At 45.9% G+C, this 19,474-nt stretch overlaps 1 protein-coding gene across 1 annotated transcript; it reads right to left on the bottom strand.

Annotated features, from left to right (window-relative positions):
- Positions 1-1,625: 1,625 nt before the first annotated feature.
- LOC117148198 lies at positions 1,626-15,973 on the bottom strand. Its single transcript, XM_033315479.1, has 6 exons — positions 15,913-15,973; positions 15,464-15,652; positions 10,232-13,827; positions 10,074-10,161; positions 7,448-7,532; positions 1,626-5,235 (listed from the first exon to the last, which is right to left on the bottom strand). Exons 3-6 carry the CDS (start codon positions 13,068-13,070, stop codon positions 3,814-3,816), a joined length of 4,434 nt encoding a protein of 1,477 aa, XP_033171370.1. The 5' UTR covers positions 13,071-13,827; positions 15,464-15,652; positions 15,913-15,973; the 3' UTR covers positions 1,626-3,813.
- Between the last annotated feature and the right edge of the window lie 3,501 nt (positions 15,974-19,474).

Here is a 19,474-nt window from a genome sequence, read left to right as displayed (position 1 = left end):
GAACGGGTGCGGCTGAGGGAATGGGAATGGGAATGGGAAAGTGAACGGGGAAACCAAAGCAAATTGCATAATGCCAACCGAAATGTGAAATTATGGCGATAGCACCCCCAAAATCTAACTAAACCCTTACCTCTTTTAGGGCCAAAACGAACGAACTGAATACGTGGCGACGTAGCTAGCTGCTAGTACCTCTTTTGTGTGTGTGTGGGTTAATTTGATTTTAATTATGAACGAGGACGGCACCAGCAGCCCCCATTGGCCCGTTTGCGGTTAATCAACTGTCCATGGCATAAATATTTTGATTGCCGCAAATGCGCCAATGGCCGCAAAGGCAAAAACCAACCGACCAACTCCTTATGCCTTTGACAGGCCCGAAAATGAGACGCCATCGCCGGCGTTGCCGCAGAAATGACAATTAAAAATAATTTGAAATGCAGACGGATGCTGGGAGTTGGTGGCCACCAGCCAGGAGCCAGAAGCTAGAAACCCCGGGGCCATAGACATGCCCATAGACATAGACGCAGATGTAGATGGAGATGAAGCCTCGAGAGCAGCAGCAGCAGCGCATTTCATTAAAATTTCAAGTCGACTCAACTTTCGAGCACACACAGGAGGACAGCACTTGACAACAAGAGCACCCAGCACCACTGGCAGCTGCCCTCCATCCGCAGCACTCCACCGCCATTTGCTCCTCCTTCTCCACATCCACGTCCACATCCTTCAGATTCCCCTTCGCTCGACGGAAGCGCCATTTAAAATTAGTAAAAAAGTTAAAGCCCGAACGGAACGAGCAGACAACATGAGCTGCCCCGCAATTAAGTGGAAACGAAGCCGATGGAAAAGATGGGACCTTTGATAACGACTGCAAGATACCCTGGATACCCTTCTCTAAGTACACTTAAATATTAATCGGATACGTTGATGAAATAATAGTATATAGTTCATGTTTAGTCTGGCTGGTTTGTAGGATAGCTATAATATTTTATAATTTAACTTTAAATAATAGTTTTATGTTCTGAATGGCTTTTTATGACGGTTACTCATCTGAAGCGATTAAAGCCCATGCGAATTGTAGTTAAATATCTTCAAAACAACATTTCACGCACAAGTTAACTTCTTATCCTTATCAATAGTCTGTTATACCCATCCTAAATCTCCCCAGGGATCTCCAGGGTAGCATTCCATGCTCATGCCGGTTGTATATATGTAGGTACAAGGATCCATAGGTGATTGTAGCTGTTTGCCTCAGCTGAAATTCAAAACGTCCAGCCCAAGTGCTGGCTGCAATTCGGGCTGCCACGCCCCTTTGAAGAACCCCTTCTGGACGCCCTGTTTCCGGCCCCACCTCACTTCCGCTCCATTGCTCCGTGCGCTCCCATTCGCAGCTCGTCCTCTGCCCACATTGCAGTCAAATACTCGTAGTTTGGCATCCTTACGCCCTCGACTGACGGGGCTTTATGGGTCTTTAACCGAACCAAATCGCCTGAGTGGCTCTGCTCCGTTCGATTTTATGGCAGCCCGCAAATCGATTGAGTCTGGTCTGAAACACACGGGAAATGGAAAATTAAAAATTCCAAAATGCCAATGGCCCCCGCCCAATGAAAATGCATTCGCTTGACTTTGCTTTCTGTGTGTATTTCTCGTTTGGTTTCGGTTCGCCATTGTTCTTAATGTTGAATTTCATTTGAATTTATTTCGGGTGAGTCCCCGTTTTTCTTCTTGTTTTTCTTTTAGCAGGGCCTGAAACTCGCCTAGTTGCCAGCTATCGTTAATCGGTAATAGCTTATCGTTTATCGCTTGCTTTTGAGCGTTCCATTGCCATTCGTTTCGTTTCGTTCTGTTTCGCTTCGTTCCATTTGGCTTGCTACTTGCTTTAATTCACACGCACATACACACATATCAGTTTAAGATCGATTTTAATAATAACTTAAGGTTAAATAACAATCACATTTACTTATTTCTTTTGTTTTCGTTCGACCCGCCAAAAAAAATGTCTGCACGCTTTTCCTAACTTTTATATTTCATTTACGATTAGTGTTTCGTTTTTGGGCTATTCATTTTGTAATATTCATAATATTTTCTCATTGGCATCCCCGCTCGCTCGACCATCGGGCTTAATTGTCAATAAAACAATTGGAACAAACATAAACAACAAAAGTGGTTAAATCGTTAGCCAGGGATTATGTTCCACCTATAAACGACCCCATCACTATATATCCGGGGCATAGATAATTCCTACTACTTACACTAAAACACGCCACTTGCAGTGCACGGATTTTGGGTTTTACTTTATTATTCCGTTCGGCTTAACATCTAAGAATTTATTTCAAAGAGTTAAGTTTTCTTCTATATGCTGTATATATGTGTGTATACCATTAATGTGGAGCAATAATATCGGAAATGTTCACGATCTGCGTTTATCTAGTTTACTATCTCTCGTCTTATTTCTATCGTTAGCCATTTAGTTCTCATTTGCTTAGAGTTGAAGTCCTCGATTCGCCTAATTTCTGCATACACACACACGAAAAAAATATACATACACATATGTTATATAGACTAGGACTATGACTAGATTATCGTTTAAAAGGTTACATATATTATGCTGTAATCACCGTATTGGCATTGTATAAATTGTTCGTTTCTCTTTGTAAATTATGTTGGCTTGCTACAAAAGTTCGGCACATTTGATTTTGTCATGTGAATTGTGTTATTTGCGAAATCTGAATATCGAAATATCAACGATATTTGGGTGTGCCTATGTCCGGAATATGTAACTAGCCACTTGCTCCACCGAATACTGTATTCAAATATATGCAAAAGTTGGAATTTTGTAGGACTTTCCAATGTTGACCCTGAATATTCAGCTAAAATGACTTTGTTTTCATCGAAAATCCGTTTTCAATATAATCCCTCTAGACAACAATTGATGTTTTTGAAACCAACTCGGACTTCCTTTCGGATTTCTGCTAATTAAAACTCTTTATATGTACCTACACCTCAATGGGAATCCGGACACAGGACACACTTTGATCTTATTGGCCATCCAATCGAACCCAAATAAATTTACTACAATTATGCCATTTATGCGGGTGCTGCTGGTTTGACATTCACCGTTTACCATTCACCATTTTTGGCATTGTTGTGTGTGTAAATAATTAGCCTAATTAATTATGCATCGTTACATATCGGTAGTTACTCTCTTTTTGGCGCACCTAGCTCTGTTCTGTTTGCCTATGTATCGCATTTCTTTTATCATATACTCATATGTAGTTCGTATGCAGATTTTATCGTATTTGTATTTGTATTTGCTTCTCCATTTGTATACTATTTTTTTTCTTGTTATTTTTGTATTTTTTGTTAGCTATATTGTAGATTTATAGACATTGAAATACTCGTTAGCCGCACCGACCCCCCGAAATGGAGAGGGAAGTGGGTCGAATGGGTGGTTGTGGGTGGATGGTAGGTGGGGGGAGAGGCCGCCAGCCGCAAATAGACAAACAATTAATTATGATTTATATTTATATTTATATTAATCGCATTTAATTGTTATTATTCGTTATATTCGAAAATCAACAAACAGTAAGTGGAAAAAGTTTCTCTCTATTTAGTGTATATTTAAATTTAAGTTTTTGGTTGAGAACGTTTTTGCCACATTTCATGTTTTCCCTATTTGGGGTTTCAGTACTCCTAGTAATCCTTACAAGCTAGCCTTCTCCTCGTGGAATAGTTAATATCGCCACCCGGGCTGATCTCTTCGAGATCCGATGAAAAAAAAAACATATATACTTATTTGCCCATCTCACCTGGCCTTTCTTAACTGCCGTTCACATCGACCACGGCCAGGGCATGGATGCCATTGGTGAGTCCATTGCTAGCGTACTGCGTCGAAGTCTGCGATGGTGGTGGAGTGGCGGGCGGCGAGGCGGGTGGTGTCAGGGTGGAGGGCTCCTCGGCCCCACCACCAACTAGTCCGCCGCCGGTGATCACCACCGACACCTTGCCAGTCCCATTCTCATTGCTGACATTGATGGCAGCAGGCCTCCCGCTCGCAGGCGGAGTGCTGGGGACATCTTGGAGTGGCGGTGGTGGTGGTGGCAGGCTGTCCAACTGGTTGGACTCCATGAGCGCGTAGTCGCCCAGCTCCTTGATCTCCTCCGTGGATGGTGGCGCCGGCAGGCTCATCAGACTGTCATAGTTGCTCTCGGCCTCCGGTTCGTTTTGGATTTCCACTGTCTCCTCTAGTTTCAGGGATTCATCTGGTAACTTTGCGTTCGTATCAGTGGGATCTGGGCTTGACTCGGTTTGGACTTCAACTTGGTTGTCTGGTTTCTCCTCCTGCTCCTGCACCTCATTCTCAATCGGAACTTGATCTTCCTTTGGTGGAGACACTTCAACTGTTGGCGGAGGCAATTCTTCTTTTGGTGGAACCTCTTCCTCATTGCGTGAAACCACTTCCTCCTCTATAGGTTGAACCGCTGTCAACTTTTCCGGAACAACTGGCTCTTCTTGTTTTACATCTACCGCCTCTATCGGAGTGGCCTTCACCTCATATTCAGGTGGAGTATCTACCTCTTTCTGGGGAGGATTGGCTACCTCCTTTTCCGAAATAACCTCTTTCACCGCCTCTGCTTGCCTAGCAACTTCTTCATCTAACTTTTTATTTCCTTGGCTTGAATCAATTTCGGTTTGTTCAGTACTGGTGGATAGCTGTGACTTCTGTTCCAGATCCTGGCCTGGATTTTGATTTGGACTTATCAAAATGGGCTTTGCTGTGGGTGAACTGGTGGCATAGCCCGGCTGCTCGATAACATATAGCTCCTGGTTGCCGTACGAGTAACGCTTGTTGGAGTCACTGGACGAAGTCGAGCTGAGATCCGATTGCGAGAGTCCAGTGCGTGCCAAGTTAGAGGGAGTTTCGACTGCCTGCTGACTCAGATCCTCGGCGACGTGCTCCTCGGCCTCCTCGATGAGATGCAGAGGGGCAGGATGGCCAGTGGCGAAGTCCTGGGGCGGTGCATGAATCTGCACCTGTTCGTGGCTGGGCAGAGTCTTTTCAAGCAAATGACCACCGTTGGGCGCCAGTTTGTTGTCGAAGGGCAGTTCGGTGGCGTCCAAGGTCACGCCGGAATGATCGCCGGTCAGCTGCTTGGAGTCGATGCCTCGGGCCACCTCCACCACGAAGACACCATCCTTGTCTGTATGCATTTTTGTCTCTCGGGCGTTTCGTGAAATGTCCTGCGAAGAGGGAGATAAATTTTCATTGAAAACGATGGGCAGGTAACCCAAAAACCCAGAATATTAGCTAGAAGGTGCAGGATTTTCACACAAAACAACCACGCACGCACACAACACAACGGCTACAACATCAAGGATACGAGATTGATATAGGAGTAGAGGTGAGGAAAAGTGGAGAAAGTGGTCCGAAGGACGAGGAGAAAAGAGGGAAAACGGAGCACGGGTGAAGCGACAGAGCGGACAAATCGGTTGGCTGCCATGCGGAAAGTGTCGAAAATTGCATTTGCATATGCTTGTGGCACATATACGCCCCAAGGATACACCGCTAACATACACACACTAGCACAGGCGCTCTTAAGTTGACAAATAGACGACACCGGGCCGTTGTTCGGACTCGAATCTGGCCCCTGTTCGTTGTCTCATGGCCCGCAGGAGCCCATTGATGCGCCAGGACAACCAGGACCACCCAAGGACATTCAAGGCCAGGGCAAATGAACAAGTGGGAAAGTGCTTCCCCAAAGTGTCAGAGGGCGAGAGTGCGGTAAATAAAGTACTCACTTTAAACACAAAAGGTTCAGAAACAGAGACAGCAAAGTGCCCACCTCAAGGTAACTCAAGAAACTAACGAAGCTTAAAATGTACGAAACAATGCTGCTTTGCAAAGGATAAATAAAATTATATAAATATTAATAGCATACGAAATAATAGTAGTTGCTACCCAAATCGAATCAATCATAAACTAAATAGATCTGTGCCTTTTCAAGCAAGTTTACTTTGCAGCTAGAAAGTATATTTATCTTAGGAGAAGACTTTTCAAACACACATAACAAAAAGGATTTGTTGGATGCAATCGAATCAAAATTGTAGGATGTCGGTGGTGTGCAGGCCAAGTCAGAGATTGGATTGGATAGGCAGGCACCAAGAACAGTACAGCAAACTAACTACGACAACAACCAGGCGCAGGCACAGGCACAGGCACATCCTGTTCCGAGTGGAGGAGGAGAGTTCGAGCAGAGACAGAGAAACAGAAACGAGACAGAGGAGGACACATCCAGAATCCAGGCCAGAGCTGGCGGCGGCGTTAAAGAGGACGACGGGCCGATCGGATGACTAACGAACTTACGTGCCGCTCCTCGGTGACAACAATCAGATGATTATCTTTGAGCGTCATCTTGGTGACGGAGCCACAGGGAGCAAAGCCGCCACCGCCAATGCCACCACTTGAGCCGCCAATAGAGGAGGCATTACCATTACCATCACCAAACGCCTCCAGACCCACCTGGACCACCTCGCCCACCTTGCTCACGCCGCCTCCTTCGAATCGAAACTCGAGGCACTCCAGGCCAGGCGTCAGTAAATGGCCTTGACTGACGCCGCTCGGGGGCTTCGTAGTGGGCGGTGGGTGGTGCGGTGGCACTGGGCGTGGTCGTGGTTGCGGGATGGTTGAAGCGGTGGCCGAGCCAGATGATGAGAATGACGACGATTTGGACTGCAAGAGGCGAATAGAGAAAGGGAAGGAGAGAGAGCAGGCACTGTACTTAACTGGAATGCAATTCTCGCGCGCACTCCGTCTCTTTCACACACTCTGTGCCCGCACACCATCACAAAACCAAGAAAATTTCATTACCAGCCAGGGGAATTTATTCCTATACCAAGTCGACTTGCGCTCCATTAAAACGTTAGCCCCAACCTTCCACTGCAGCTACTTCACAATAGTTTTAACCATTTTTTAAATGAATACTTTACGATTAGTTTTTTAAATGCCATTAAATGTTTCTAGCAGTATTCTACGTTACTAATTTAAAATGGAATTCCGATGGGCATTTGCTAACAACATCCTGTTGGGCTGTGTTATTTTCTCCTAAATTGTTAAAAGTATTACCCTTACTGACAACCGCAGTATCATCTTTAATTTTGGCCTTTCAGCTCTCAATTTCAGCGGGAACGCAATAAAATTTCCCGCGGAAATTTCCGCCATTGTTTAATTTTCTCGAGAGCCCGAGAGCGCAACTTCAGCAGACGAGTGCATTCAAAAAGGGTTGGGGGGAAACTGCGGGTTAAAGACACCCTGCGATGGCACTTGCGTTTGAATTTCAATTTCCATGCGGCGCATGAGGCGGGGATTTCTGGGTGGGGGTGGGTGTTCGACAGGTGGTGTTTGTGGGAGTGTGGGAGGGTCTTTGGCTTATTCAGCTATTCGCTATGAACTCACCTCGTGCTTGGAGTCCTGGCCCTGTTCGCTGTCATCGCCGTGGGCGCCACCCGTGCCCGCTCCTGAGTTCTTGCTGAGCACATACCTGTGAAAAAAGTAGTGGAAGGGATGAGAAAACGCGAGGTGGTTACTGATGGAATGTCTTTTGGGCCAAAAACGGCAAAGTTGTTAAGCAGTCGACGGCTTGCCGCAGCTTTTTGGAGCCCAGAGTTTCAAAATCCAATGCATTTCTAATGATGCCGCGAATGAAATTAACATTTTGTTGCCTACTTTGCGGCTGCCTGCAATCACCTAGGCGATACTTTGACTTAATCAGGGCAAACAAGGGCTTCGGGGGAATGCTAACCATGCCGACAAATCTGATTACATTGGAAATTTAAAAATTCCAAATTACCTGGGCTATATTTGCCAGCAAAGTAGTAAGTAGTTAAGGTTGAATCGTGTCTAAGAAAAGCGTAATATAAGAAGTTTTAAGCTCTGGAATAATCTGCGAATGCTTGACGCCCAAAAATTCCAGCGAAAGCGCCATAGATATTAGCACTCGGCTGGGAAAGTTTCGTGAGTGAGTGAATATCCTGGCGATGCCCCAAGAGTATCCCATTGTTGTGCCCCCACCTGCAAAGTGAGGTCCTTTCTAGCCTTCGTAATGCTATTGGCACTCAACAAATTTCAAGTTGCGAAGCCGCCGAAACGAGCCGCACGCACAACTAATTTTTCGTCTCGAGAGTTTATTGTGCAATTTCCTTCCAGACACCCGATGTACCCACAGTGTCAGTCCGGCCCGCCAGTTGGGAATAAGGCAAATAAATTGTGTGTTTCCTTTTTATTTTGACGCTGGCTTTTCACGGCACTTTTTTTCCTTTTATTTTCTTTATATTTTTGCTGGCGGTTGGAAACGAGGGTGAGCAACAACAAACTGGCAACGTTTGTGGTTTGCCATTTGCCGCTTTATGCGTTTTTCCTGCGGCAGCCGAAAAGCGGGAAAATTCGGGCAAAATCTGGGATCACCTTCCCCAGAAGCAGCTGCCTTGTTAGCTTCTGGCATCTACATCATCCGAGAATGAGGATGTGTCGTGTGTGTGTGTGTGTGTGTGTGCGTGCGGCGACTTCCGTTTCCGGCCTCGCCGATTCTCAATTCCGCCGTGTTGATTTGTTGCGCCTTCAGTTTTCTCCGGGCTCCCCATCAACCTGACACTCCCAGATGCCCGTTCCCCGGTTTCATTTTGTTTGGCATTTAGTGCCCGGCGAGTGTGTGTGTGTGTACACAGACAGAAATACTATGCACCTTTAAGGTCGACGAAACTTAAAATTTCACTCTCATATTTGTTGTTAATCTTTTGATATCATAGTGTAATAATATGTATAATAATCAGAATAAGTAACTTTAGTATAATTTTGAGAATATTTTGTATTGCAAATTGTAGTTCTTTGTTTTATTTGGTTCGATTGCAAATAAATTGTGCACTAATAAAAAATGTACACAAGGACTACTATTATACCATATTTAGCTGTATATGTAGGAATTTCTACATATAAATCCGCATCTCGAGAAACAGCAGCATCACCAACAGCTTTTAACCCAATTCGTGGCGTGGCCAAGATTTATGTACGGGCCAAACTGCGGGCGATAAAGGATGTGCGTCCCTGGCATTGCTCCCAAATTTGCCAACCAACCAGGCAACCGATTCACCCACCGAAAGCACCTCCCACCACCAGCACCACTCCGTCAGAGATTTGTCAATGTTTTGTTGCTACTTCTGCTGTCTGTCGCTGGCAATGCGAATGAGAAATAAAACGCCACGAATGAAGCTGATAAATGCGATTTGCCACGCCTTGCCTGCAGCGAAACGCTGCGGGGGAAGGCGGTGGGTAGTGGGCGGATGGGAGAAGGCGGTGGATGCCAAGGGGTCAGGTGGTTGCCCCGGCAAATTGCTTTAGATTGAGTGCATTCTTTTGCCATGCGTGGGTCGTCGCTCTAAAGTACGCAACACATCTCGCCCAGGGAATCCTTGAAATGAAGGTTTTGCGCTTGGGATCGGATTGGGGTTGGCTGCCACTCACGGCTCAGCCCCACCCACATCTGCTGTCTTTCTATTTATAGGTGGCTTTAGTCGCAGCTCATCCTGCTCCAAGCAACCCGCAACCCGTATTCCGTATCCACCATTCCGCATCCTTCTGATCCCTTTTGCTCCCCATTCGCTGTCACTGCTTCCTCGCAATTTCTTGCAATTATTTTTGATTTGTGTGGGACATCGCCGTCTAAGCTGATTAAGCGCCACACGAAGCGTAACCAATTAGCTCAGCCAAATGGCTAAGGAGTCCCGCATAAAAGAACATACTGTCTGTGTACAGTTGGCCCCAGGAATGACAGTTCATTTTGTGTGGCAGGACGTTGTGGTGGGGGCTAAGCGGGCGATGGACTCTTCTTAAATTTAAGAGGGTTCGATAACTTAAGATTCCTACTTTTCGATTTATGGCTCTCCAACGGCTTCATGTTGTTTACCCAAGTATATAATTATATTTATTGTGGGGATTTTTTTTGGACCTTATATACTTATCTACCAGAATATATAAAACCCTATACTTCGGCCATATCGATAATAGCATATGTATTATTTTTACTTACTTTATAGCGCAGTACATAGATACCAAAAGAGCTGAGGGTAGGATGACAATGATGAGGCCCATGGAAACAGCAAAAAGATTAAAGAATCCTTCAAGAAAAGATAAAAATACATCTTTATATATATTTTACATTATATACCTCAAAATCCTTGAACTCACCGTCGTAGTCAGCCAAAGGATCTTCCGAGAGAGCGGTGGCATTTCCAGAACGGCTACTTCCACTTGCGAGCAGAGGAGCCATTGCCGATGCAGACCCCGATCCCGATCCTGAACCGGATCCCGATCCAGACCCACTGTCATATCGCTGGAGGAGCGTGGCATTGACCATTTCCGCAACAGGGAGCTGTTCGCGGTGCAAATGGTTGGCGGACTGGCGATGGGGCTGGTGGCTCAGGCCCACCTGCTGCTGGCGGTGCGCGGGGCTGTCGAAGGGATAGGAACCCTCAACGCCATCAAAGCCACCGCCGGCTCCATCGTCAATTAGATCTCCACCGTACTGGATGGAACTCTCGACCACATCCGGTTCGCTGTCGATGCTGTTGCTCTGGATGTCGTTCTCGTAGATACCAATTCCGTTCTGACCCATTCCCAGCTCGCCGGGCATGTAGTCGATCTCCTTGAGCTCGATCTGCGGTGGAAGTTCCCCGATGACGGGCACCCCAATGGCCAAGTCCGGCAGCACTGCCGGCTGGATAACGATGTCCTGCTGCTGCTGTTGTCCTGGTGGCAAAGTGCTGCTCCAACCCTGCGGCTGTTGCTCCACCTCGATGACCGACTCACCCACATAGGTCACGTCTAGCGGTGGTGCTCCATCGCCACTGCTCGACGAGGAGCTGCGGAAGATCTTCAATCCATCCGCATTGTGGTGCAGTGGCGATAGTATGATGTCCTCATCTGCCTGCTGCGCCTGCTGTGATTGCAACTGTTGCTGCTGTGAATCCATCACATAGCTGGCGGGGAAGAACTGGTTCTCCAGCTGGAACTTGCGCTGCTGCTCACCCACTGGCACCATTGTCGGCAGCGATTCACCAACTTTGACTTCGGTGTTCGAAATGTAAAAGATCGTGTCCGAATCTCGATCGATGCTGGGCTTTCGCGGTGGTGGTGGCGGTGGTGGAGGCGGTGGGCGTGGCACTGCACCACCACCGCCGTCCTTCAGATCGGCCATGAATAGCTCGTCAGCATCCTGAACGGACTGCGGCGGACGAACGGGGGGTGGTGGTGCAGCCGCCGCATCCGAGTTGCGGAAGGTGAAGATCGGATTGATGTGCTCCCCGCTCGCTGAGGAGGATGAGCCGCCCGACTCCGAGCTGCTATTGTCCGCACCACTGTCGATGATCTCAACTACCAAAATCTCATCGCCGGACTTGCCCGGCTTATCGGCCGACAACGAGGGCTGCCGATAGGAGAACTCCAGATCCTCGCTTTCGCTGCCAAATGCCTCGGACACATTGATGTGGATTTCGATGGCCGCCGGCTCTGGCTTGCCCATCGCTGCACCACCAGACCCACCTGAACCAGCGACACCACCCGATGCCGGCTGGGTGGACACATCCGCGCGATCGATGACATACTGGGTGAACCGCTCCTGCGGCAACTGCATCTCATGCGGCGGCTTGGTGGTGCCAATTTCCACATGGGTCTGCGGTGGTGCATAGAAGCCTTCGTTGTCGCGGAAATTCGTCGAAGCCACTATGGAGTCCACCGTGGAATCGTACACCTCGATCTGAATGTCCGAGATCTTGGACTCGGTGCGTGGTGGTGCAACCACCTCGGCACCACCAGCGACATTATTTTCATTGCTATTGCTTGTGGGCAGACGGGTGGTGCTGGTCTGCACCTCGGGCACTTGGAAAACGGTGGTGGACAGCACCGATGCAGCTCCCAGCTGTGGTGGTGCGTGGGTGGTGCTGGGCTCGGGAATCTGCTCGAGCAGCGCCGTGGGCGCCAGAATCTCCACCAAACGGCCATTTCGCAGCTGGCTCTCAATCGAAGCGACGTGCTGGTGGCTCGCCGGCTGTGGTTTCTTCAGCGGATGCACCACACCGATGGTTCTCTCGCCCATAAATATCGGTCCCAAGTAGCCATGGTGCGGTGGCGCTAACGTGGATGGGGTCGGTGGTGTCCTAGTTGATTTGATTCCTGCGAGGTCAGTGGTCACGGGTGGTGGCGTGGAAAATATCGCTTCCAGAAAGGCAAGGTTAGAGGGTCGCAGCGGCGGGAATGTGAACGGGAGCGGTGGTGCGTTGGTGGTGCTGCTGCTGGTTGTGGGTATCCTTTCCATTTCCGTTTCAATGGTGGTGGTGGCCACCGTTGTGGTGGGAAAGTGCTGCTCCAGCAGCTGCTTCTTCTTGGTCAGCTTGCGGCCATCGTGACCACTGTCCAACGGTGGTGCCACAGTGTGCTCCAAGTCTAATAGCCGCACCACTTTCAAATCTTCTGTATTAGTTTCCTTGCTTGCTGGTGCTGTTGCTACTGTTGTTGTGGTTCTCTCTATGACAGAACTTCTTAGTGTTTCATTGATTGCATTTGGTTTCTCAGTGGTGCTGCTGATCTCAGTGTTTCTGTTTTTCCCAGTGGTGCTACTTTCAGTGGTGCTTCTGATTGCAGATGCTTTTGTCTCGGCGCTTGGCACCTCTTCGGCCACCACTGGTTTATCTGTGGCTCTTGCCATCTCGGTGGTGGTGGTGGTGGTAGTGCTTGTGGCGGTGGTGCTGGGCTTTGGTGGTGCCTCAGTGATGGCCACTGTGGCATGTTTCCCATCTCTGGTGGTGCTTGCCTCCATCAGCGTTGGCGTATTGCCCTGCACTCCGATTTCCAAGTGGTGGTAATGGTGGTGTGACTGTTTCTGCCCCACCACCGGCGCTGACGCAGCACCACCCACTGTGGGCGCCGCCCAGGCAGCACCGCAGAATGCAGTGGTGGCCAGCAGGAGCGCCAACCAGAGGGCGCCACGCCCACGAACGCCCAGTGAGAGCGACATGTTGCTGCCGGGCATGTTGCAGCTGGCTATATTGCTACAGTTGCTGCTGTTGCTGCCTCCTTATTGACTACGCTTCTGGGAAATGGAGATTTTACTTCTGTGCTCGCTGCACGTGTTTTGTTATGCAAATTTAGTTTAGATTCAGTTTGGCTGGAGAAAAATCTTTTCGCTGTTGCTGCTGCTGCTGCTGCTGTTGCTGTTGCTATGTTGCTGCGGTTGCCTTTGGCACTTAATTTCCCCCTTCGCTCAGCTTGTTGTTGGCACTTGGCATTGTGTTGTGGCTCTTGAAACTGCAACTCGGCAACGTCGTCATCATCGTAATCGTCGTCTGCATCATCAGCATCGTCATCATCATCATCATCATCTGCATCATCATCGGCGGTGTCGTGGAATGTTGCTGCTGCAGTTGCTGCAGGTTTCATTCATGTTGCTGCTGCTGCAGTCGCTGCTGCTATTGTTATCGCCGCTGCACTTGTGTATGCGGCCATTTTCTGCGGCTGCAGCGCCGCTTCAACCGCTGCTCACCGTTGGCGGCGTCCTTGCGGTCTTGGTTGTTGGCTTAAAAATATATGCACTGCCCGAAAAAATGTGGCCGTGGGTGGTGAAGCCGACCTTTATTTTTTCCTTTTATTCCTTCGCTTTGAAGCACTTAACGGGCTAGGGGCTGCAGCTATAATCCCTTATTTGATCCCGGTTGTTGCAGCAACTATCTCCTTGTTGCAGGCTCCTTCGATTTCCTGCTGGTTTATTTCGCCGTCACTCCAATGGCATCCTGAATGGAAATGAAATTTGAAATAACGAAATCGGCAGAAGCAACAATTTAACTTATTGTTGTTGCCGCTGCATTGCATCGCATTGCATTGCTCAATGGCAAATCCAATGAAACTAATGAAGCAACAGCAATACGGCAACAGGAAAGAAAAATGTGAAAAGTGTTTGCCAGGTTGCAATGTCTGAAACAATAAGGACGACTGGAATAATGACGGGCAAATAAAGGAGAGAAAACTAGGATATAAATCCAGCGGTTAAGAGTCAAGCGACCTTGGATGTTTTTCTTATACCATATAATTGATATTATAACAACTAATAATATTGCTATATATAAGCCCAATTCCTCTACTTCCAAGAAAATTCAAACTGAGCCCATTAGCGAGCAGCTAGCTGAGTACTTTATCATCAATCAAGCTCCTTTGATTTCGCCATCTCCCCAGATATATTACCCACAACTCATGGCATACTTCTCGGTGCCGGATCTAAGAAAAACCACCGCATAACTGTTGCTGCCGCCTTAATTTAATTTAGTTAACTGGCCAAGGAATATGCAGCAGGAAGTTTAACCCACAGAGACTTCAAATTTAAGGTACGGACTGCTAGACACGGCCATCGTGTCCCTTTGAACCCTAACCCATCAAGGGGTGGTGCGACCAGACCAGACCATGCAAATTAAATATAAAGCCTACAAAATGATTCGATTTCACAGCCCTGGCCCTGATCCCAGGCTGCGAAAAAAGGTTGAATCTACACTAATATAAATGGGAGCATAGAAATGGGCTAAAAACCGCAGGCGGATGGGGTAGGAAAAAGCTTTCAATTCGCTCATCATCATGGTCATCGTAACAAGTTGCTTATCATCGCCGCACCACCACCGCCGACCTTTGACCCTTCATTTCGCAACTATTGTGGAACATCAAAGGGCACAAAAAAGGGAAAAGTTTGCGGCTGTGGAAAAACAAATGGGCGCAAAGGAGGCGCCACACAAAAGCGGAAGCGTAATAAAGGCGTTGATAATGGCAGCCGGAATGATATGGAAGGAATATCTATAAATACACAAATTCACATTATACACTCGTATAAACAAATTCCCCATTTCATTCGGGCCACAAAAACTGAAGCCTAAATAAATACGCAAAAATACACGCAAGCCCGCCACGTTAACGGTATGAATTCATGTAGAATTTAAAATATAAACTTCTGTAAACTTGTGGCACGCACTTCATTTTAAAAGCAAATAAAGAATTATGTGGGTAATAGTGAATAAACAAAAAGTGTGTAAACATTTATGAGTGCTGTTTAGTTTGGTTGGTATTTGTAAAATACAAAATATATACATAGAAAGTAAATGCACCCAAACAATTTAATTTTTTTATGATAAACGCGAAACCTAATTCGTAAATAAAAAATTTGGAATGCTATAAAGTCACTAAGTCCAACGCCAATTTACTTTAATGGTGAACCCATTCACGTATTTATTATTTAAATTTAGGCATTGCAAGACAAGGATTAGTACCTCTGTTGAAACATGGAAACTACTACAGCACTCCACCATTTAAATAAACAAAATATAAGAAGGCTTTGGGGGTTCTTAATTTGACACCATGCGTATTTGTTGATATAGGTTTCAGACTCACCGCCGGCAAAGGTATAGCTCCCGATTCCACTCGCCCCGCAAGGTAATCCAAGGGTCCTTGCAGAGCCCAAAAAACCACACAAATTTCCACACTCTCTTTGAATTTTTATGATAAAGTCACTTGAAACTGTTTATATTTTATTTCAGCTTTTCTATATAAAGTTGTTAAATAGTTCAATCACTGTGGACACTGCAAAAAATTGAGCAAAAAAAACTAGAAACGAGAATACACCACGAGAAACCGCCAGAGAATTCGATGCTGTTATGACAGCGGCAACAACAATGCTAAAACGCGGAAAAACACGCAAAAACGCGCAGGAAACGCGCCAAATTGCAGGATGCTTTACTGGGAATTCACATAGGATTTTTGTGAGGATTGCTATAAGGAGTGGGTGTTGGGTGAGTTAGGAGGGCCTGGTGTGGGGTCAGGAGGCTAGATAATAGACTCACAACTCCTTTCTAGAATTTAACCCGCTGATGAAGCTGATTCTTTGGCGGCCGTTGATTTTATTGCTTCTATTGCTGCTGCATCCTATTGCTCCGAAAACCGCACGCAAACTGCGCAAATTTCGAAGCATCATCTGCCTTAAAGGACACTCGAAGGCACTTCGGATGAAATCCTGCCGATTTCCCCCGAACGCAGTGCGAACTTCGGATGGCGAAAGTATTGGTTAACGCAGCGAAAAACGTGCGGAGAGTTTGGAGACTTTTGGGCTCCAGCTGGTGGTTCGTGTCACGGCTAAGAGCGGAGATGTCAAGTAATAACCAAATTTATGTTTTCTTTACAAAACGAATGCGATTTTGTTGAAAAAATAACACGAATCTTATTAGGTGTCAGCTTAAACAATAAAATGTACCATAATTAGTTTTATATGATTCTAATACACCTTTCAGTCTACATTGGAAAGCTTTGGAATGCTGAAGGCTACTCGCAAGCTTTTATTTCAGTAGAAGCTTTGAATTCATGGGCTTTAAAATAACATTTATTAATGAAAACCTATCAGTATCGTGTTTAATTTATAGTATTGTTTGGTATTAAATGCATAAATTTCGCAACTTCGTTATTATTTTTACCTTATTTTTGTCACTCATTCTCCATAAACAATGTAAAAAAAATATTTCACGAATAGCTTCCAGGACAAAAAGGAATGTCAAGTAATTTGGTTATTTATGAGAGTAGTTACATTTAAAGAAATAATTCATTTTTATTGCCTTATCAAAAATTCAAATGAGCTTACATTGGGAAACAGAACATTTGCCTGCATTTCTGGGAATCGTTTCAAAAGCATTCCCTCACATTGCATTCCTCATGGATTCTCGGTGCCAAAATGCTTTGCATACTATGTACATACATATAGCCATTTGATCATGCAACACGCATGCTAATTCCCATAAATAATTCGCCAGTGGGATTACGTAAACATTTCGGTTTTTGGCCCGCTGTCTCTTGGATCTTTCTTCTGGAGTGGATTGGCATGCACACTTCTTTTGTCTACGCTGCGGAATTCGAGGCGAGTCCCCGCGGGCGACACTCCCAAATGTCTTGGTCTTTGGACTCGAATCCACATCCAAGTCCGAGTTGGACTGCGTCTCCGTTTGATGGGCGGTTAAATACTGGACGTCGCCAGACACAAGTCTAATGCCAAGCACCGTTCGATTCCGGATTTCGGTTCGACTTGGACTTGGACAGATGTCAATTCCCGAATCCCCTTGCCTGAATAACACACTCCTTCTGGACACTGAAAAATAATCGAGGCATATAATAAATATGGAATGAAAATATATCATTCTTTTCGTATGAAATGAAAGACATTTTAATCATTTCACCATCTTTATAATTAAATATTTATTTGCCTACTAAAGTAATATTATTATATTATAAGGAGAAGTAAAACTATTAATGGGTTTTTTAAAAGTCGAATAAAACTTAACTGTATGGCAAGCTTATAATTCCATTTCGAAGTTATGTGTTCATCGAATGTATAACAATTATAAGCTTTATGTTAAGAATGAATAGTGTGTTTTATTTGCAGTGCAGATGTCTGTATCTGTATCTTATGTTGCCCGTGGGTGAGATTGCTTTAGCAATTTGCCTGGCAAGAGCATTTGCATTTTGAAAAATTAACAATGCGCATACCTGTAGCACCACCACCAACAGCACCACCCACACAGGTGATAGAAAACTTAATTGAATTCCCCTTTGGGTGCCTGCCCATCGAGCACATTCAATTGCTGACCTCAAAGAGATTCATTTGGCAGTTTGTTTGTCTTGCGCTTTTTGTTTTTTTTTTATATATTTATTTGTGCCCCTTTTTTGGCGGAACGCTTTCTTCTCCGCCAGCCGTTACACGTTCGAATCACTCCGAGGCCGGCCGCATTTATCGAGCGTAATGAGCACGCAGCCCCGAGTCCCCCAATATACCCCCCAAATCACCACAAACCGCCCCTGGATCGGCGCAGATCGAGCCCCATTAACACACAAATCCAAAGCGTTTCAATTGCCCGCCGGTGTCGAAGTTGAAGTTTAAATTTAAGTGCAATTCCGATGGATATTGCGTACGGCTTCTGGCCTTTGGCCTCTGGATCATACCCTTTAACGAGTGGGTACTGTGGTGTTGGTAACTGATTGGTAATTGATTCAGATGCACCAAATAAATCAAATTCAAATGGAAATAAGCAAGACTACGGCTTATAACAAAAATAAAAGCTGCAAGTTTTCTAAAGCCATTTGTTTTTGAATCAATGAAACACACAGAGAGTTGATAGCTTTTTGTCACATCCTAGAGTATTTGCAGAGCCTACCATATGGTTACGTTGTTTGCATTTCGGGGTTAATGTTATTGTTTATGCGGCATCAATCAATGACACGACCGCCAAATGCAAACGGCCAGCGATTTTATCGGTTCAACCGGGCCCGTTCGCAGTCGCATCTTAACGGCTCATTTTAATTTGAGCGGTGCGCACTTGACGCCACCAGACATTCGACTTTAGACGTTAGACTTGAGACTTTAGACGGCCTGCCTATGGAAATGCAATCCCGCAATTGGCCGCCCATGGCCATGAATGCAACTCCAATAGCAAATGCAACTGCAACTGCAACAGCGACGACATGTTGACAACCGGCGTCGATTTATATGCGCCGCTTTTCCAACGCTTAGCTCGCAATTTCCATTTCCCAACGTGCCCCGCATGCCGAACCGAAGCACAGCAATCCGATTGTGAATCCGAATCCGTTGCTAAATTTGCCCGTCAATCGCGATTTGCTTGCCAATTGAAACCGGACTGGTAAATGCAACTTAAGCTCCTGCAGCGCATTTCAGTTTAATCCGCAAAAAAAAAGGACTTCGAAATCCAACAGGATTGTATGTTGTTGAAGTTTATAAATCGGCTTTAATATTTGTTCTTAAGATTGCAACGCATTCCAACAGGTCAACTAAAGGTCAACCTAAGTTCAATAATCAATCAGAATATAGTTCTTATCATATTAGTTATTAACACAGTGCAATCCTTTGTATAAATCAGATTTCTTCGTATATTTACACGGTATTTTCCGTCTTCTCCCGGTAATAAATCAGTCCATTGGTCACCCCACATCCAATTTGAACGGACAATCGCATCTCGTTTATTTTGAAGATCGGACTTATGCAACCCAGATACTTATCGCAGGGGTCTCATCTGAATTGTTAAATATCCCACAGCCGCCCAGAGTTTATGATCGTTTTATGTATGAGAAATATTTCCAAGCTTTGTTTTTGGGTGCGGATTGATAACCAAACTTTCGCATTTTTCGGATGCAAGTTTTCAGGGGCGGCTGGATGATGGTGTTAACCTAGGGGCGTGGCAGATTGAATCATCAATGGCCGCGAAAGCATTTCACTTTCGCTTCTTGTCATCGTTCGTTCGTTCGTTCGGTCAATTTCTTTGGGTTTCTTGTATTTTTTCCCCCATTTTTGGCATCCGTATCCGTTCCCCCCTGCGACAAAAATTTCACTTTCTTTTGAGTCATCCTCGG

The sequence above is a fragment of the Drosophila mauritiana genome, chromosome X (assembly GCF_004382145.1).
Source record: "Drosophila mauritiana strain mau12 chromosome X, ASM438214v1, whole genome shotgun sequence".
In the NCBI taxonomy this organism is placed as follows: Eukaryota; Metazoa; Arthropoda; class Insecta; order Diptera; family Drosophilidae; genus Drosophila; species Drosophila mauritiana.
This window is presented reverse-complemented; position numbering and strand designations above follow the sequence as displayed.